Consider the following 21,716-nt stretch of genomic DNA (forward strand, 5'->3'; position numbering starts at 1 on the left):
TTTGTTAGTAATTCAGAAACCAAAACAGTTTGCATCTTTGAAAATGCTCATTCTTTGGGGAGAACACTCTGGTGATCTGTAAATACGAACTATGAACTGTTTACATCGTTGGACGGATAATCTCACTTTGGGAAAGACATGTCATCTGTGGTTGGATGTTTGCAGTCAGTAACACTGAGCTGCGGGCCAGTGGCGGGGTGGGGCTTAGAAAGCTGTGGTTCATGTGTTTATGCATACGGTTCACAGCTGTCCCAACTGGATAGGGTCCCTCAGATAACAAGCAGATGACATGCACTGGGTTGATACGTGAGGTGAGGGGCTGAAGCCAGCTCATGGGACGCAGCTGTGGCTGTGGGTATCTCTCCCCAGCTCCACAGTCAGCAGTGCCACGTTGGGAGCTTGAGATCAGCCATGGCAGCAGTATTTGCGCCATGGAAATCAGCAGTTGCTACAAATCAGGACTTTTCTCCCTAAAAAGCTGGTCGTTGAACATTTACCACTGATGCATGCATATGTATTATAAATTTAAAAGCACAGGATTCAAAATAGCATGTATACACAGATTACAGCTATGTTAAAATACACATCTATATTAGGATCACAAGTGATCCTAAACAGTGATGTAAATACAGCTTTATGTTTGGTAGATACTTCCTCTGCAAAGTTGAGTGACTAAAACAAAATCCTTTCACAGCCCTTGGTATGGTTCCAACTTCTTTTAATGCAACAGAAAATAAACGTACCATGTTAGATTCTAAAGGAATCAGTGATGTATGGCCCTGGAAGCTTGCCTGATATATACCAACTCCCAAGGTAACAGGCTGTGTTCTTTGAGCCCTATCTTTTGGGTGTGGAGGTATCTGAAGTTCTTAATCCATATATATATATATATATTTTTTTTTTTTACACTGATGAGATTCATTAGAATAGACTGCAATAGGAGTTTTTTAGATTAAAAATAAAGATTAATTTTTCAAAACCCCCAAATTCCAAATATGCACACATACCTCTGTAACCAAATGAAAGGAAGGTCTGAAAGTTCAACAAGACAAAACTTTTAAAATTTCAAACCTGAATCCAAAAGTTGTAAAATATTCATCAGTTTTCATCAGAAGGTAGTTAAAAAAAACAAAAAACCTTGTTCTCACAATCCTCTTCCTTGCTTACCTAGCAGCCTCCTGAACATGATGCAATTTTTCAGAAAAGTTTAGAAGCACGGCATCTTTCTTCTGGGCTTCCTGGAACAAAACCAGAATTTCCTCTCACTATATAGGGATAAAACTGGAATTTTGTCCACTATACGGAGAACATTTTTTCAGGGCTTACAGGAACCATAAAATCACTGTTCCCATTTTTAGGCTTGATACATTCAAAGCAATTCACTGAGTCATGAACTCTTAGTCTGATATTCTTAGTAAGACTGACCAGAACTCTCCTACTCTCAAGAAACATTTAACTTCCCAGAACAACTGATCCTGACATGAAACACGACTCATGTGCATGAAGACTCAGTGGAAGGAGGCGGCGGCTTAGCAGGGCTCATTGTTCTTAAGAGAATCCAATAGATCCTGCTGAAATACCACCCATACCTATGCGTATGCCTCCACTTGACCGAGCTACGTGCAGCTCTTAGACCAGTTTGCAAACTGAGTTCAATCAGAAGGTGCACAGGCCATGGGGGTGTTTGGATCCTTCATCTGTTCAGAGGGTACAAAGAAGGCAGGTCTGAAGAGGGCAGTTACCAACTCAGGAAACTTCCCCACGTGGGCAGGGACCAAGCTACACAAAGCACCTGGGTATGGGGATCTAAAAGGGCAGCCAGGAGATGCTGCAATCCACATGGGATATGGAACACATTTTCTGGTTTCAATGCCCTCAAAATTGACACAAATTAGTGCCAGGTTCAATGTGCCCTCTGTCTTCTGAAGAATGCAGTCACAATAGTGTGTATTGTTTATGGAGGGCTTACCATATTCGGAACACTGAGCTAATAAGCACGTTCTGGAATTATCTCCCTCCACCTTCTCAATTACCTAGTTTTGAGGTATCACTACCCCCCATCATTTGATGGAGAAATTGAGGAACTTAAGGCTTAAGTAACTTGTCTGAGGAAGTACAGCTAATAAAGGACAAGTCAAAGTCTCCCCGTTCGGGCTTCTCTGGTGGCGCACTGGTTGAGAGTCCGCCTGCCAATGCGGGGGACGTGGGTTCGGGCCCTGGTCCGGGAGGATCCCACATGCCGTGGAGCAACTGGGCCCGTGAGCTACAACTGATGAGCCTGCACTCTGGAGCCTGAGGGCCACGGCTGCTGAGCCCGCGTGCCGTGACTGCTGAGGCCCACGTGCCTAGAGCCCGTGCTCCACGGCGAGAGGGGCCGCCGCCGTGGGAGGCCTGCACACGGCGGCGAGGAGTGGCCCCCGCTCGCTGCAACTGGAGAGGGCCTGCGTGCAGCACTGAAGACCCAACGCAGTCAAGGATGAAATGAATGGGATAAATAGATTGAAAAAAAAAATCTCTCTGTTCTATTCTGAAACTCATGCTTGAAACAAGGCTGCAACACAGCTTTCCTCCCAGGTGAAGCTATATCTATGTGATCGCTGTCAAAACAACAAGGACATTCAATGGGAAAAACAAACCAGCACAATTCGCTATTTGAGATAATTTAACAACAAAGAGAGAACTGTCCTTGGCTCATCTCTGACTTAATAACTAGTTACTGGGGTGTCACATAGACCCAGTCAAAAATGCAATTGATGGACAGGGTTCAGACCCCAAACCCTGTGTGAATGGCAAGGCCCTGTAACCCCCAGTTCACAAAGAAAATATGCAAGTGATCCCCTCATTGCTCTGACTCTTCCACTCTTTACACACAACGGGTCAAAAACCTAGTCAGGTCAACTCAGAAATGTTTCAACACCCAGGCCCCTGCTCTCCATCCCTGTGGCCATTACTCTGATTCTCAACTCTCGCCAAACAATGAGCGCCAACTTCCACCAAGAGGTACCCCTATTTCTATTCTCTCTCCACTCTAACCCACCCTCCACGTTGCCTCATTTCCCTAGCAACAAAAACATACCTGGTCAGGCCATGGTACTGTGTATAAACTTCTGTTGGCTCCCCATGGCTAAAGCATGAAGTCCAGATTCCCCAGCAACCACTCTGCCTCACCCCTGACCCCTCCACTTCCCTCCAGGCCTGTAACCCCAGGTGCAGCCCAACTCAGGAATCCGCAAATAGAACCTTCCTGGCACCTACGGTGCCCTTTCCTGACTCTGATGCCACCTTACACCTCTGAAAAACTTCACTGCCTTGGGGGCGGGGGTGGGTAACGTACATTCTCTCTCTGTATCAATCACTTCCACATACCTGTGCAACAAAGTGCAGGAGATTCATCCCAGGTTTATTTGCTTTTGTGTCTGCCAATTTGAGCAAAGAAGATAGTTTAAATCCTACTGCATTGCCAGCATACCCTCCCTAAAGAAGACAAATCAAAAGAAAAAATATACATACACATTTAGACAGACAAATAAAGTTTGAAATACAACATTAAAATTTTTTTTTGAACTTCACTTACTGCATTCATGATATTCCCTGCTTGCAGCACCAAGTGTAATATCGAATGTAGTTCCTCACATGACATCAGCTCTGTCAGAAAGAACACACCACGGTACCTTAGAGAAGGCTTCAGCTTAAACACACACGAGACAGCTACCACATCCAAGTTCAAGTGTGTCTGAAGTAAGCTCTGACCCTAAACTGTATAAAAGACTGAAACAAAGTAGCACACTGCATGGTATATCTAACGTACCACTGGCTACTGGTGATGCACATCCTAGTGTTCAGCTGGGAATCAAATATGTGTGACACTTAAGTATCACACATACTTTGATAATGAAAATTTTCACGGAGTGGAAAATACAAAAGCCTTAGGAAAAGCAGTACACTGTGTTACAGGAATAATCTCCTCTCAGCAGTTATTTCTTTATGGTTTCCTTTATATCCTTTGAGACTATATTTACGGACTATGAAAATGAATAGTGCGCAGCATTTTGCTTAGCTGCTGAGCTATGAGGAGATAAAAAATAAACAGGTTGGAATGACAGGTACATAACTTGCAAAGTTCCAACCCTTAGCGGCAGGTACCCAGAGAATCTTTCCATTTTATTCAAAACTCTACATTTCATTTGGATTGGCTTAAAGGTTTAACAAGGAACTTATCATTGTCATATATTGGTAAACTAGTTCGTTAAACACGAAGTCTTTTGTACACACACCTATGCAAATAAACAATATTAAAAATTGCTAATGTATCTGAAAAGCTAAAAAGAAAATTTAATTATTAAAATTACTGTATATATAGGTAATAAAATGTCACCTATGATATTGTTAAGTTAATATTCTCCATTAAGTCTGGTATTACTTTCAAAAAATTACACTTGGATCACTGCCTATACTGTGTTATCTAAGGAGGCCAGGTTTTGAAGAGTAACCAGATAAGAAACGTTTCTACCGTGCCCACAAATTTGCATCACTCAATATGAAACATATTTCCCCATCTCTACTTGAACAGGAGAGACAATTCTTTCAAAATTGCTGCTTTAGGCTTGACACAGGAAGAAATTTTAAAAGGCCTCTATACTGAAAGAGGAAAATTCTTAGTCTCTTCTCTAAAATGAAGAAAATATGATGAGCTGAAGAGAAAAACTTAATACAAGTCAGAGCAACTAAACAAGAAAACCAAATTGGAATAAACATTCTACCACAATAACTAGGAACCCAGAAAGTGACCAGGAGGAAATCAGGCTGGAGATCCCAGCTGATGAATGCTGGAAACTGTGAGGGCCAGGGAGCACCAGAGACTTTGCCTTGGAGCCGGCATTCTCAGTGCCGTACATGCCAGAAAGCAAGCTCCCAACCCTATGGAATGAGACACTAGAGCAACCTGAGGTTAGAGCAACTCTAACACCAGGTGTTAGAGTCTGGAGGGGACGCGGGTGGGAGAAGACACCACTGGAGCAGAAACATCAGGAAAGCTGGTAGAATAAGAACAGGAGATGCCTGGGGAGGAGTCAGGACGGAAGGAGGGATGCTTCCGGAAGAGCAGGGTGCCAGCCGCCAACAGAGGCCAGAGCGCTGGAGGAGACAGGCAGCTGGCCCCGGGCCCAGGCTGTGAGCACGCGCCATCATGCACACACACACCAGACACACACAACTACACACACACCACATACACACTACACGCACACCACATACTAGACACACCAGACACACAACTACACACAGCACACACACCACATACACACAACTACACATGCACCACATTACACACACACCAGACACACACCATATACTACACACACAGACACACCACATACCACACTACACACGCACCACATACTACACACACTATACACACACCACATACTATGCACACACCAGACACACAACTACACACACACCACATACTACACACACACCAGACACATACAACTACACACACCACATACTACACACACACCAGACACATACAACTACACACACCACATACTACACACAACTACACACACACCAGACACATACAACTACACACACCACATACTACACACACACCAGACACATACAACTACACACACCACATACTACACACAACTACACACGCACCACATACTACACACAACTACACACGCACCACATACTACACACACACCAAACACACACCACATACTATGCACACACCAGACACATACAACTACACACACACCACATACTACACACACACCAGACACATACAACTACACACACACCACATACTACACACAACTACACATGCACCACATACTACACACACACCACATACTATGCACACACCAGACACACAACTACACACACACCACATACTACACACACACCAGACACATACAACTACACACACACCACATACTATGCACACACCAGACACACAACTACACACACACCACATACTACACACACAGATACACCACATACACACACACCATACTACACACACACACACCACATACACACCACATACTACAACACAGACACAAAACATGAACCATATATACACTATGCACACACCACACGCACTAAATGCACACCATACACACTGCACACACACCACACACATACACACACCATACACACACACCATACACACACTAAGGACATATCATACACACACTACTATACACACCACACACACACCACACACCACACACACACCACACACATACACAGGAAGCTAATCTAGGAGAGGAACAAAAGCAAGCTGCAACCAACAAGGTTTACGCCTAAGCTTGAGATGAAAGCAACCTTCTTTTACAGGAGGAGAATATGCTAATTATTGATTGACTGGTCAGTTAATTAATTAACCGGGGGAGGCAGAAAAGTAAATGGAAATAAACTTTAAATACCATCCCTGGTAACATCTCATTTCCCGTTTTAGAGCGTATCAGAAATGGAACTTTCCATATCTAATTTTTCAATTGAACAGTTTTTAAAAAATAAACTGCTACCAAAATTAATCAAATCAAATTACACAAAGCATCATGTATTTACTCACCTTTTGTAGCGGTTCTTAGAATGGTTATATCTGTGTATAGAGAAGAACAAGAGGGCAAAAATTCTTTCTTTAGCACCATGGCTTCAATCCGCAGTGAACAGCTGAAAGACAAAAGGTACAGCTACAGTGTAGAATTTGACGTTGTTGATTTTAAAACCTTACTCTGCAAAGAACAGTGATGGGTGATCCTTACTTTGGCACCTGAATTAAGCAGTGCAGAAAGGAGTCTGCTAGGGACAGCTTGGCCACGTCTCCACTAAATGCCTTTAGTTTCTTTATCTAAAAGACAGATGGAAAAGGGGGTCAAGAAAAAAAGGACAAATGATTAAAATGGAACATCACTTTAAATTTCATCTTAGAATTCCTTTAGGAAAATAAGGATATCAGTGCTAAATTCAAATTAATAAAAATGTCAGCCTAAGAAAAGGGAATCATCACCGCTTACTACTTTGTTGTTTAAAAGAGCAAATGAGCAAATTAGGGAGAGGACAGCTGTGTCACTTATGTGGGCATAAACAATCCCACATGAACCAGAAAGCTGGAGCCACCGGAATCCTCAGAGAGGTTACTAAAGGGAAAGGATCAGTTCCAAGGATGAAAACGTTCTGTAAGTTATAATCTGGAAGGGAGACCACTGTTTGGAAGAAGAAAGAAGAGACTGGATAGTCACTATAGCAGAGCCTTTGAGTCATAAAGGAAAAAAATCTTATTATTTTGAGTATTTTGCATATAAGATACTTAGACTGGGGGAGGGTGTCTAACACAGATCTTCTTTCTGAGGTCAAGTCCTCCTTCACATCTAGTAGCTTTATAGGAAGGGATCACTGGATGTTGAGGTGAGTACACACTGGCTCTCCAGCAGGAAGATAAAGAGAAAAACGGCTTAAACAATTGAAAGATCAGTGTCAAGATTTCCCCCTGTGAAAAAAAATCAGGTAACATAAAGAGTGTGTACAGTGGATCCCACTTCTGTAAATTAAGAAAAGAAGTGTCTACTATGCCCCAACCCTCCACGCACACACTACAAACACAGGAACAAGACAAACCAGACGTCTACGCTAGGTGAGGCAATCACCACAGTCATTATCATTTTCATCTGCTGCTCATTTTTATTTCCTAAAATGTCCACAATAAGCATGTACTACTCCTGTAAAAAGTTATACTAAAAGTTATTAAACACACAAATATTCCTTCAACTGTAGTAAAGAAAAAAAAAAAAAGAGTTCCAACGTAGGAATATAGCCAAACAGCTAAGCAAGTAGGGATGCAGGCAAAGAGAAAGTTCTCAAACTGCATCAGAGAGCAAGGTATGCCTTCCCCTCAGAGAATACAGGACCAACCCAAAAAACACATCTCTGTCTGCTGTAATGGAGAGTCTTCCAACAACAGCACTTTATGGTCAGGAGCACCTTAAGACTGCTAGAGTTTGTAGTAAGCTATAGAAGAAAAGAATCTGAATATAAATAAATAAATAAATAAATACACACACACACTATACTTCAATTTAAAAAAAAGACTTCTAGAGTAAAGCTGATAGCCTGTCTTTGAAGCTGACTGTTCCCAGTAAGCACTTACCACTTTGTTATGTTTTATAAAGCTTTCTCTCTTCCACCCCCTGGATTATGTTAGGTGCCCAGAAAAATAACCTAATTTTTAAACCTCTTGAAAAATAGGAAATAGGGCTTCCCTAGTGGCGCAGTGGTTGAGAGTCCGCCTGCCGATGCAGGGGACATGGGTTCATGCCCCAGTCTGGGAGGATCCCACGTGCCGCGGAGCAGCTGGGCCCGTGAGCCATGACTGCTGAGCCTGCGCGTCCGGAGCCTGTGCTCCGCAACAGGAGAGGCCACAGCAGTGAGAGGCCTGTGTACCGCAAAAAAAAAAAAAAAAGGAAATAACAGTTCAAAAACACAGAGGAGGGGTATTTGCAAAGATGCACAAACTGAAATATCTGCATCAAAATGTAACAGTGCAGATGCACACCCCAGACACCCTGGTATTAAGTCTGGGCCTTAAGACTACATTTTTCCCCACAGTGGGCAGAAAATAGCCATTTATAGAATTGCATTATTTCCCCTACCTTTAGTGCCCCAAATTGAATTTTCCATTTTCAACCTTAATAAATTTAAGGGCAGATGGAACTTCTGCATTCGCTAAACCCAAAGTAGTGCCTAGTTTCTGAACTGGGAAAGCCACAGGATGAATCCTGGTCCCTCCTGAGCTAGTCTAATGATTCACCATATATGGGCAGGGGCAGAGCGGGGCTGTGCCTTTATGTAAGACCACATATGTAGCACGGGCAAAACTTCTGAGAATCACAGCACGGTTTCCTGTCTGAAGCACAAGAACAGGTCATGCTAAGTACACTTGGTAGATATTTTCTAGTAAACATGTGCTGAACTGTAAATGAACAATGATTAATCGCCTCCACTTACATAATGAGTGAAAAATGCTTACGGAGTTCAAGAGAATGGTGATACTAAAGATAGTATTTGATTGAAATGCCACGTATACAGTTCTTAACTCCATTTCAAAATGAGATTTATGTTCATTAAGAGGGATTACTGTGCCTTCACAGAGAGGAAGGTAAAGAAGAGGGTGGACAGACCCTAGAATTATTCTGCATTCTCATCATCGTCAAAAAGCACTTAGCAAACGTGGTTAGGCATCATTTTCTTGGCTGTGCCTGGTTTCTGCCCTAACAGCAAACAGCGCGCTCCTTGAGACTCACGCATTCCAAAGGGCAGGCCTCCTTCATCCCCTCTAATTCCACTCACATGGCCTTGAAACAGCAGGGTTTCCCACCAGCAGACCCACCCAACAGAAGACACTGGGGCTTCCTCCTCCCAGGAACAGAGAGTAAACGAACGAGGTAAGAATGAGGTGATAAAAATATCAGGGGAGGCGACTCAACTTGCTGCCACAGACAGCAGTTCCACCTCCAGCCCTGCATCCCTGATGCTGCCTGTGGCGGTAGGGTACCAGCGCCAACAGAGAGAAGCCGCCTCTGTTCTCAAGCCGCCTCTCAGGGCCCAGACAGGGAGCATGCTTTTATGTCTGAGTCTACCTTCTCCCTCTGCGAGTTTTAATCATGAATTTGAGGCAAGACAAAAAACGTGCCAGATAAAAGTTTTGCGGTGAAGGGCAGAGAACGTCTGAAAACAAATTAACCTGGGGTTAGCCTGGCAGCTGGGCCGTTTCCGTTCATCAGTTCAGTGTGCTGACAAGTTGACATATTATGAGTGACACTCACGCCAGTACTTCGTGAGAGCGGAGGTGACGCAAGGCCGGCCTGAAGTGAGGTGGGGTTTGGGGAACCTTTGCCCTTCCTTCCTCAGAGGGCGGTGGTGGAGTGCGGCCCAAGGAACTGCTCTGGGGTCAGACAAACCAGGTCAAACCCACCGCCCTCGACAGCCCATTAGTCACGTGGCACTAGACAAGCTCTATCTAACCTGTGTGGGCCCCAGTTTTCTCATCTGTTAAATGACGAATAGCTTACAATGTCACTGTGAGGATTAAATGAAACACACACACACACACACACACACACACCATGGGTGTGATTTATTGACCTTCTGTGTGCCAGGCACTGGGCTGAGCACTCGATTGCCTCTGGCCCCGTCCGGGGCCTGGAACATGGGGCACTCAATCAACATGTCGCCCATCCTCGTGCTAAGAATGAGCACAAGACGTTACCCCACAGACCTAGCAACGCACAGTGACGCACAGCGATGCGTTTATTAGCATTTTTCTGCCACATTCCTAACCCTCTCTCAGTTGGCCGTGCCTCCTCCTTGGCCTCTTCTCCATCCTCTGCCCCCTACCCAGGACTGCAGGGTAGGTCCTGCGTCCGAATGGGGCTGGGCCGCCCAGCGCTGCCAGTCTGTCCCTGCAGTGGCAGCGGTCAGGGGGTGGCTCCCTCCGCGGGTCTGGGGAGGGCGCCAAGCAGCCCTGAGGACTGTCAGGGCGCACCTGCTGAAGGAAGCTCCCGGAGGAGCCCGAGGGTGTGCTGAGCCGGTAATGTAAACAAGCAGCAGTGTGACAGCTAGTCAGATACTCAGACCCCGGTCACTCCGGTGACCCCGCAGGGGGAGGGGGAGGGCCTGGCCCAGCGGCTGGGAAGGCAGTGCAGGACCCCGGGCGTCTCGTCTCCGGGCTCAGCTAATCATCTGGGGGTGAGAGAGTGCCTCGGAGTCTCAGGGCAGCGCTGGGGTGGGTTTTAGTCATCACTCTCTTAACAGCCTCTTTCCTCTGAATTATATCCCACAGACAACGCAAGAAACAGGGTTCTTTAAAACACGTGAGGTTCGACAGCTAAGCTGCTTCTTTGAAAGATCCCTTCGTCTTCCACAGGCTTTGCATTTTAAAATTTTTTTAATTTAAGTTTTTAATCGCCTCTGATTGTTAAATTAGGAAGGAAGGTATTAAGGAAACCACATTTAACCTTCTGCCTCTTCATGGCATGAAGCTGGCAGCCTCCCTCATGCCTAACTCCCACTTAGTTGGAAATTTAGAGCTCCGTTAGGACTAGGTATCAGAGCAGTCCTAAGGAGGAAGCATGAAAAATGCCCAAGCGGGGAGAAGATTTCCAGAGCAACTAAATCTTTTTGAAAACTCAATTCATTAAACACTATCCATCCTAATAAAAGATCCTGAGTACACCTGAAACTAACACAATACTGTAAATCAACTACACTTCAATTTAAAAAATACATTTTGGAATGCCCATTCTTCACATAAAAGATTAAGGAGTGTTCAGTCTATAGGATCCAGGGTAAATTTTGATCTAATGTACATTTCCCTCAACTCTTTAAGACACTTTACTAACATTAACAAATGCCATTAATTAATCTTGGCTTTGGTAAATTATAATTGATTTGCAAACAGAAAACCCGAGGTGGAGAGAGCAGCTCAGAATACATAAATAGCCAGTTACCCCCGAAGACCCTCAGTTTGGCACTGTGAGTTTATCACTGATGGAAAAGAAAAAGCACAAATACATTTCTCTTGTTGTTATTAATGCACTAAAGTCATGTTCCATAAATTATGTCTAGGAAGTGGAGAGAGATCGGGGAGGGAGGAGCCAGCAATATGTGTAAAAGGATAACTTACACTTTCTACTGTATAAGGCTCTGTATTATTTAAATGTGTACAAGCAAATGTATTCGTGTAACTTCTTACTGAAACTTTTAAAGGATCACTTCTTCAGAAATAGACAATATCACAATTTTGGAAGGTTTTACAAAACTGTTTTTCTTTTTTATCCTATCAAGCTCCTAATCATTCATAAATTCAGTTAATTCACTCCAAAAAAAATCAATACTTTATTTATATTGTGGTACTATATTGCTATCATAGCAATCCCCACCTTTTAATCAATTATATAGACAGCATTTATTAACAAGTTACCTCTCTCCAGTTTTTAGAGCATCTTTATTCAAAAGTGTTTTTTTTTTCTTTTTTTTTTAAAAAAAGTATATGTATTATGAAACAACCCCAGCTACACCCTAGGCAAAGATCATCCTTAGATGACAGAAAAGGGAACTAACATTTACTGAGCTCCCATGTGCCACGTACCATGTTAGATGCATAACTAGGGCTTAATTATCAACAGCCCAGTAAGGTAAGCATCATTATCCTCATTTTACAGGTGAGGAAACTAAAATTCACAGGACTTATGAAAACTTGCCCAACTTTCTCAATTAAGGGACCAGCGCCAATTTAAGCCTAGGTTCTCCAACTTGCTAACCCATCCTCTTTCTACTGGGTAACTTTTAATTGTTAGGCGAGAAAACTCCGGCTCTGGGTAGGAGAGTGCCCTTCCCATGTGAGTTCTGACATTCCTAAAAATATTAAGCTTTTATTATCACTCCTAACATTTAAAACTCACACCCCAAATTCCTTACCTCCTCTGACTCTGGCAAAAGCTTAAGAAATTCACGTAATGTCTCTGATCCATAATGCTCACTCTTTCCTTGATGAATATCTTCCACAATGGACAGAGGAGACCTTGAAAAGACAATGATCAGATTCCCTTTCACATTGGCTGGAGTGCCAAAGAAACACAAGCCAGGGGACATGAAAACAAACCCCCTCCACCCTCCCTTCCATTCCACCTCCTTCCCAGTCTGATGGGTGGTTTTGTGTCAGCGATCATAAGAGCCCCACTGCCAGGGAAAGCAGGGATCCTGATACACCAGAGGCCCCTTTCCCCAGAAAACCATCCTCGGGCATCCCAGAGAGGGCGAAGGTAGCAACAACCACTGGGAGTCTTCTCTGGGAGAAGAAAAGCAGTTCTGTGGGACTCCTGGAGCCAGAGCCCTCTCCTTTCCACTTGAGGACACGTGAATTTAACAGTGTTTGACTCACCCATCCATCCTCCACTCATGGAGCCACACCTCAGGTGAATTTATAAATTCCCTGACGTGTCAGGCATGGACAGATGCCCCAAGGTAATTCTGCCTGGACTCCAAGCCACCTGATTATGTTTTTATGGAGGAAAACAGCGGAAAGCGACACACACTTGGGGCCTCCTCTAGCCACGTGTCTAAAAACAGTTTGAAAGTATGAGGGATGGCTTTCCCTCGTTAGAATCTGCGTTTTGGCTCACACCCACGGACTCTGATGCTGACGAGCAGGGATGTGACTAAAGTTTCAAATGTGTGCAAACATCTTACTTCTTAAACTGCTTTAGAAATATCCCAATGTTCATGCTCCGTTTTGCATCCAAGATAGTAATCTGGAAAAAAACAAAGACACGTAAGATCATTAAAGTATGAATAAGAAGAGTCGGAGGAAAGAAGAGAATTAAAACCTATCAAAATACAACACCAATTTTAATGTATAAGAGAGTAAATCCCAATATGTAAATCTACTTTCTGCAATATGTATTTCCTTAATGGTAATAATTACATATATCTGGGCTTCCCTGGTGGCGCAGTGGTTGAGAATCTGCCTGTTAATGCAGGGGACACGGGTTCGAGCCCTGGTCTGGGAAGATTCCACATGCCGCGGAGCAACTAGGCCCGTGAGCCACAACTACTGAGCCTGCGCGTCTGGAGCCTGTGCTCCGCCACAAGAGAGGCCGCGATAGTGAGGGGCCCGTGCACCGCGATGAAGAGTGGCCCCAGCTTGCCGCCACTAAAGAAAGCCCTCGTCCAGAGACGACGACCCAACACAGCAAAAAATTAATTAATTAATTAAAAAAATAATAATTACATATATCTTTTTGGGGTTTTTTGGGCTGTACCATGTGGCTTGCAGGATCTTAGTTCCCTGACCAGGGATCGAATCTGGGCCTACATCAGTGAAAACGCTGAGTCTTAACCACTGGCCCACAGGGAATCCCCATATAGATCTATTTTAATATTGTATAATTTAAAATAAAGTATATTAACATTTTCTAAATTTTGCAATTTCCTCTTAGAACAGTAGAGCCCACATTTAAAAGCCCTAATTTGGAAATAGCTGTCTTAGCATAGCAAGAATCATATGAAATTTGAACTCTGAAGCTATTGCAGAGTGAGTCCCAACCCTGAATCAGGGATGTAAAAGGACCAACACTGTTATTTTCAGAAACATAATAAAATTCTTAATATTTTTCTAAAGGAAAATTTTCTTTTCATTGGGAAAGAATATGTATGTCCAGCAGCCCTTTTAGGAGGAGGTAAGAAAGCGTCCTACACTTTATTTACTCAGAATTTAAAAAGAAAAACTTTGTGCTGTATTTTACCAAGTCTAAGATGTGTTGTTTTGTTTTTTGGCATATGAATATCTCTGGAATCAGGATATGTCTTATAATATATGGATCATCTTTGATTTAATAAAATATGGTGGCCATTCTAATGTACCATCCAAACCCAGATTTTGGCTGCAACAGATTTAAGCTGTTCAGAATTACAGTAGTCTCCCCTTACCCACAGTTTTAGTCACCCTAGGTCAACAGAAATCTGAAAATATTAAATGCAAAATTCCAGAAATAAACAATTCATAAGTTTTAAACTGTGTGCTGTTCTGAGCAGAGTAATGAAATCTGAAATCTCACGTCTCGGGACGTGAATCATCCCTTTGTCCAGCGTATCCTGCCCGTTAGTCACTTAGTAGCCACCTTGGTTATGGGGTTACTGTCACGGTACCACAGTGCTTGTTCTCAAGTGACCCTTATTTTACGTAGTAATGACCCCAAAGTGCAGGAGTAGTGATGATGGCAACTTAGATATGCCAAAAAGAGGCTGTAGAGAGCTTCCTTTAAGGGAAAAGGTGAAAGTTCTCAATAAGGAAAGAAAAAACTTGTATGCCAAGGTTGCTAAGATCTACGGTAAGAACGAATCTTCCATCCGTGAAATTGTGAAGAAGGAAAAAGAAATTCTTGCTAGTTTTGCTGTTGCACCTTGAACTGCAAAAGTTAGAGCCACAGTGCGAGATAAGCGCTTCGTTACAATGGAAAAGGCATTAAATTTGTACAAGATATTTTGAGAGAGAGACCACATTCACATAACTTTTATTATAGTACGTTGTTATTGATGAAATAAAAATTCGCATTCTAAGGCAAATCCAGGAAAATGTAAACATAAAAATTTTTCTCTGCCCTTTGGCCTCCTCTTTCCCCTCTACAGGCATTGCGTATCTGCCTTATGCATCGACCAAACCTCTCCATCAGCAGAAATACCTGCTCAACCATAAAGAGCAACATTCTCCTGGCATCAACAAGATAACTCCTTAGGAGATAACCTTCCTTCTTAATCTTGTAAGGGGCCACCATGACCTATGACCCACTATTCGCTTTGTACGGGTAGATCTGGACTGTGTAAACTGTCAATAATACGTCATTTAATGCACAGTCCTCTGTCTCAAAAATTTATACAACTGTGCTTTGACCTCTAATGGGCAGAACAGTTCTCAGAGCTTTCTGAGAGGCTCTCCCGGGTTATAATCCTCAATTTGGCTCAAGTAAAATTTTCTGTCTTTCTTAGATCAGCTGATCCATTTTTGTTCGCTGACATTATTGTTGGTCTATTTTGTTATTCCTTATTGTTGTTAATCTCTTACTGTGCCTAACTGATAAATTAAACTTTATCATAGTTGCGTATATGTAGGAAAAAACACAGTACAGATGTTCCTCGACTTATGTCCAGATAAACCCACCATAAATTGAAAATACTGAAAAATGCATTTAATACACCTAATCTACCGAACATCACAGCTTAGCCCAGCCTACTTTAAACGTGTTCAGAACCTTTACATTAGCCTACAGTTAGGCAAAATCATCTAACACAAAGCCTATTTTATAATAAAGCGTGGAACATCTCATGTAATTAATGGGATACTGTACTGAAAGTGGAAAACAGAATGTCTGTCAGTGTATCGATTGTTTGCCCTTGTGATCGCATGGCTGATGGGAGCTGCTGCACCACCATTGCCCCAGCATCACAAGAGGGGCTGTACCGCAAATGGCTAGTGGGGAAAGATCAAAACTCAAAATTCCAAGAACGGCTTCTACTGTATGCCTATTGCTCTCACACCATCATAAAGGAGAAAAATCTTAAGTTGAACCATCATGGAACCATCTGTGTATATAGGGTTTGGTACTATCCACGGTTTCAGGCATCCTCTGGGGGTCCTGGAACGTATCCCCCGCAGATAAGGGAGAACTACTGTAATAATTTGGAAGGGTTTTATCAGACTAAAATTTAGACAGAATCTTTTTTCAGGGGGTGGGTATTGTTAAATACAGAAGCCATTTCTTTGGAAGTAAATATCCAGGATACATGGAAGAAAGATAACCTTAAAAGTCCGCAATTTTCCCCATTTGTTTTTTGGAAAAGGGAGACGAGCGAAATAGGAATATTGTTATAAGGCTCTTTCTTTCCAAAAGTATGTGATACACTGTGAACAAAAAAGAATCAGGTTTCAGATTAAATTCCTGATCTCTGGGCCTGCTTCTAAGTTTATAAGAGGCAACAAGTCTGTTAACCAAAGTTAATGGGACTTCCTGGCTAGAAGGTTAAATTTTTACAAGAGTGTGGTTGCCTTCTTTTGAAGACTAATCTTAAACAATCACATTATTTACTGTCCTAGGGGTTTATTTCATGTTAACACAATCACCTGCCAGCCATAAACTGAACTCCCAAGCTAAAAGGACAGGCTCCTTGTTGGAATCCTACCCACGGATTACAGTTCAAGTTCAGTGTAAAGGGAGGGGAGAGGAGAGGGGAAAGAAAGGGTAAGAACAAAACCTGTCAAACTTAACATCCTTTAAGAGGAAAGCTTTTACCAAAGAGAGGAATCTAAATTTAAGACAGAAACTATGTGCTTATTATAATTCACAAATTACAAAGTAGGAGCATGTGCATTGATCTGGCTATATATATACATATATCCGAAGAGCTTTCTCTGCACTCACTTCTATCCAGATGGGGGAAAAACTTTTTATATTTTTTCATTAAATTACCACCTCCTGCTACATTTAACCCTTGACAGCAACACCCTCTCCGCCTCCACACCCAAGCCCCACCCTCATCCTCTTCACCCCTCAACCCTCTGGGACTCTGTATCCTCAGCCTAGATCCATAGCTATTATTGCTGGAAAAGTGGTGGAGAAATTACTATTATTGTTCCTATTTGACAGATAAGGAAACTGAGCCTCAGAGATGTCATTTTATACCTTCCCCAAAGCAGTACTGAACTGAAATGCCCCAAGGTCTCTCTGGTTCCTGTTCACTCTAGTTCCTGTGACTTTCAATATTGCTGCAGATATAGGAGAACAGAGAAGTAGGGAAGGTTCCCCACCAGCCCAGTATACACATTGGGATGCTTCTCTGGGAATGGGGGCAGACCTGCAGAGAGCCATCCACGGGGCCTGGCCGAGGCCCCTGGTGACCCCAGAGTTGTATCTGTGGGACGAAGGCCAGGACTCACGTTCTCACCCGCTGAGACGGCCGCCGGGAGTGGAGCTCAGGCAGGGAGCGGAGCTCAGGCCGCAGGGAGCACAGGGGGCCACGCCTGGGGCAGCAGCTGTGTCACCAGCGAGGAAACTGGTCACTAATTTAAGGGAATCCAGCAATACTCCTAAGGGAAAACCTGGGCTGGCCATCGCTGAGCAGCGTAAGGGGGAAAACAAAGCCCAGCGCCTCCTCCAAACCACAGGAAAGTGAGACAGTTGATAAGGGCAGGGACAGTGCCCTTCTCTCCGGGCATCCTCAGCTCTGCCCAGTGCACGGGCAGTCTCCTCGCAGAGGGCATCACACTCGGCCTTCTAAAGCGGTGTTATTACACAGTCCTTTAAAGAGGGTTATCACTACATGTGTAAATTAGCTTATCTGACTTCCCAAAGGCTTGCCGGCAGTTCAGACGCCCAAGCGTGTGCAGCTAGAGGTGCTCTTGAGTCACTCCCAGGAGCGCACTCCTCGCGGACTGCATAGGTGGAGACAAACAACCCTGGGAACAGGGGTGAACTGACCTGGCCCCTCCCTCCCCACCAGTTCAATTCATCCGTACCTACTCTTCTGGACACCGCAGGCCTGCTGAGGCAGGTGTACTCAGCACGTACAGAGCTCATGGCCTGTCCCATTAAAGGCCCACCCAAGAGTTACGCCATCCCTGGTGAACAGGGGAGCAAAGACGTCAGGAGATGTGCTCAGCTCATCCACGGCAAAGACGTCCCACCCGCTCTCGTAACAGTCTCCCCACAGGCTGCCAGGCGGTGGGGCTGTTCAGATCCCTCTGAGGCACTGAAACAGCAGTGCTGCGTGCTCAGGGAAGCATGTGAATGGCTACACCCCCAGCCCCACCTGTTCAAACCTCCATATAAGCTGTCCTTTTCTTCTTCTGCAATTCTTGCACTCTCATCCATCCACCACAAAATCTGCCTCCCATATTCGTTAAAGGAAGAAGGAACTTTTCTTTTTTAGTTGTGGTAAAATACACATAACAGTTACCATCTTAACAGTTTTTAAGTGTACAGTTCAGTGGCAATAGGTACATTCACAGTGTTGTGGAATCATCACCACCATCCGCCTCCAGAACCCTTCATCTTGCAAAACTGAAACGCTGTCCCCATTAAACACTAACTCCCCACTTCCCCTCCCCACCCCCTGGCAGCCACCATTGTACTTTCTGTCTCGGTAAATCGGACTACTCTGGGTACTTCATATAAGTGAAATCATACAGTATTTGTCCTTTGGTGACTGGTTTATTTCATTTAGCGTAATGTCCTTAAGGTGGAAGAAGAAATTCTTAAATCACTTTAGCTTCAGTTTGTCAAAGGAGGCTTCCTTACCTACTTAAGTAACACTAAATAGTAGTTATTTCAATCCTATGTCAGATCTGAAAAGCAATATTTAAAAAATCTTCCTGTATCCACTAATATAGACTTAGCTTTTGGGTTCTGATGGTTTTTCATTCTTTTTAAATTTTTGGTTGGCTTTCCTTGGGTAATGTCCCTCCCCCAGTTCTGAGGAAAAAAATGATAGTCCAGTTGAAGCTTTTTTTTTCCCTTTCAAATACTCTACCTAGTTCTATAGTTCTCAACTGAGCATGTCTCAGAATTCTAGAACATTCTGGGACCATAACAAAAGTTGACAAAGAATGACTGATACCTGAATTACTGTGTGGGAGAATAACATTACTTTTCACAAACTTAGAAAAACCAATCTTCCTTCCTTCCTCTCTCTTTCCTGTCCTCTCTTTTTCTAATAAGCAATTTTTATTATTTCTTATGTGGGATAATTAACTAACACTAATTGTAATATTACCACAGACACCACAGTGAATGACCTCAAGTGTTTCAATGTTTGCATTTTCTTTTTCATTTTTAAATTTCAGTTTTATGGAGGTATAATTGACAAATAAAACTGTAAGATATTCAAGGTGCACATCACGGTGATTTGATATATGTATACACTATATACTTGTATACATTCCCTCCATCACCTCACATATTTACTTATTTACTTATTTATTTTTTGGTGAGAACAATTAAGTTCTACTCTTTTAGCAAATTTCAATTACAGAATACAGTGTTATCAACTATAGTCACCGGGTTTCACATTATGTCCTTAGACCCTATTCATATTATTGTGTTTTCTCTGTGAACCCCTATTTTGACTTATCATAGTGATACCTTATAAGATAGCCTCTTTGCTCCCTTGGTTCAGTTCTGTCAGTTCAGTTTACTTTCTTTGGAGGATACCAAATGGCTAGGGCTGTCCTTGCCTTGAGAGCATTTCAGATTCTGTAGGGAGACAAGGGTAGCCCCAACTAACCAGCTCTGAGGGGCTGAAGAGCAGTGCTAACAGATGGATGGCGGCTTCTCAAACGTGAGATCACCAAACTCGGAAAAGAAGGTGGAGTTTGAGTTGAACCTCTTTATTATTATCCCCAGTAATACCCTTTGTTATTTCTAATTACTTTACTAAAGTTTATTATTGTAACATCTGTAGCTTCTTCAAGTTAATTTTTGTCTAGCAAAGAGACAAAACTACTTCCCCCTTTACTACATGTTCTAACTTACTATTTTAGATGTTGTTCTACCTAAATTCAGCCATTCCCAAACCCAGCTCTTCCCTGTCTCCCAGTAACTTCTTCCTTCGTAGTATAACGGAACTTATTTGTAGTGCTTTACAGGTCCTTTAAAGCCGGAGCCAACCTCATAATGGCAGGCCATTTCTGTAGGAGGTTATTACATTTCAAGGGAACATAATCTGATCCGTGGCATGTCTGAGGCTTCAGAATTATGAGCTGTGTGGCAGCAGATGGGAAGGCCACGTTTCCAGGCTCAGGATGGGTCCCTCGGCCAAACACGCTATGTGTATGTATTCTCCAGTCCACACAGTTTCAACCCTGGACTCTACTTTCTACAGAGTGAATTGGAAGATTTATTACTGGTCCATGTTAGACTATCATTCTGCTGCACTGTAACTTCTTTAAAGAAAATCTAATGAGGGAAGAAAACGGCATGTACTATAGTCTTTTACCAAAAAAAAAAAAAAGTATATATAATACTTCAAGCCATGTTGGAGATAGCATGAAAAATGGAAACTAATTCTGGGTAACCCTCTGTGATGTGACAATATTATCTAATCTTCCCTTAAATCCATCCACCTACACTACTTATCCTACCTGAGTACTGAGAAGTTGAAGAGTTAGATTATCTTATGATACACAGTCATGGCAGTTTAATTTTTCTTTCTAGACTGCTATCTCGCAGATTAGAACCTACATGTGTTAAAGATATCTGCACACCCACCATTCATAGCAGCATTATTCACAAAAGCCAAAAGGTGGAAGCAACCCAAGTGTCCATCAACAAATTACTGGATAAACAAGATGTGGTATATACATACAATGGAATATTATTCAGCCTTAAAATTCTGGTACATGCTACAACATGCATGAACCTTTAGGACATTATGCTGAGTAAAACAGTCCAGTCACAAGAAGACAAATACTGGGACTTCCCTGATGGTCTAGTGGTTAAGACTCCGCTCTTCCAATGCAGGGGGTGTGGGTTCGATCCCTGGTTAGGGAGCTAAGATTCCACATGCCACGTGGCCAAAAAAAAAAAACAACTCTTCTGAAACTCTTAAATGGTTCCTTTAAAAAAAAAAAAAAAGACAGATACTGTGTGAGGTACCTAGAGTACTCAGGTTCATAGAGACAGAAAGTAGAAGGGTGGCTCCCAGGGGCTGGGGGGAGGGGGGGAATGGGGAACAGCGTTTCAGTTTGCGAGATGCAGAGGATTCTGTGGATGGATAGTGATGGCAGCCTTCCAACAACGTGGATGTTTCTGTGCCACTGAACTGTACGCTTACAAATTGTTAAGAGGGTGAATGTTATGTTATATATATTTTACCACCGTTTAAAAAATAATTGTTCAGTTTCAGGTTTTTTCTTTTTTTAAAGTTAAAGAAAAACAAACAAAAAGAGTAAAGAAATGTACCTAGGGTGGAGAGAGGCAAAAAGAAAGATTCTTTTTACCTGAATTTTAGATCTGGCCTAAGAAATGGACTTCTCTGCTTTTCTGCCATAGGTGGGAAAAGATGCCACACACCCTGCCACTTCCTTCCATCAGTGGGTCTTAACCCCTCTTGAAGTCACTAACATAAAGCAGCAAGTTCCACACAGCCCCCTGAACTAT

General features: G+C 43.0%; 1 protein-coding gene across 4 annotated transcripts in view; it reads right to left on the reverse strand.

Annotated features, from left to right (window-relative positions):
- The window catches only part of FHDC1 (FH2 domain containing 1), a 42,382-nt gene that overhangs the window by 11,894 nt on the left and 8,772 nt on the right, over window positions 1-21,716 (reverse strand). For all 4 annotated transcript variants that reach the window (XM_060299686.1, XM_030878264.2, XM_030878261.2 and 1 more), the window contains 7 exons: window positions 13,258-13,319; window positions 12,487-12,589; window positions 6,777-6,862; window positions 6,584-6,684; window positions 3,575-3,645; window positions 3,367-3,474; window positions 1,168-1,238 (listed from right to left, as the gene is read on the reverse strand). In XM_060299686.1, coding sequence (XP_060155669.1) covers window positions 1,168-1,238; window positions 3,367-3,474; window positions 3,575-3,645; window positions 6,584-6,684; window positions 6,777-6,862; window positions 12,487-12,589; window positions 13,258-13,319 — 602 coding nt within the window. The remainder of the gene's footprint in view (window positions 1-1,167; window positions 1,239-3,366; window positions 3,475-3,574; window positions 3,646-6,583; window positions 6,685-6,776; window positions 6,863-12,486; window positions 12,590-13,257; window positions 13,320-21,716) is intronic.

This window comes from Globicephala melas, chromosome 5 (assembly GCF_963455315.2).
Source record: "Globicephala melas chromosome 5, mGloMel1.2, whole genome shotgun sequence".
Lineage (NCBI taxonomy): Eukaryota > Metazoa > Chordata > Mammalia > Artiodactyla > Delphinidae > Globicephala > Globicephala melas.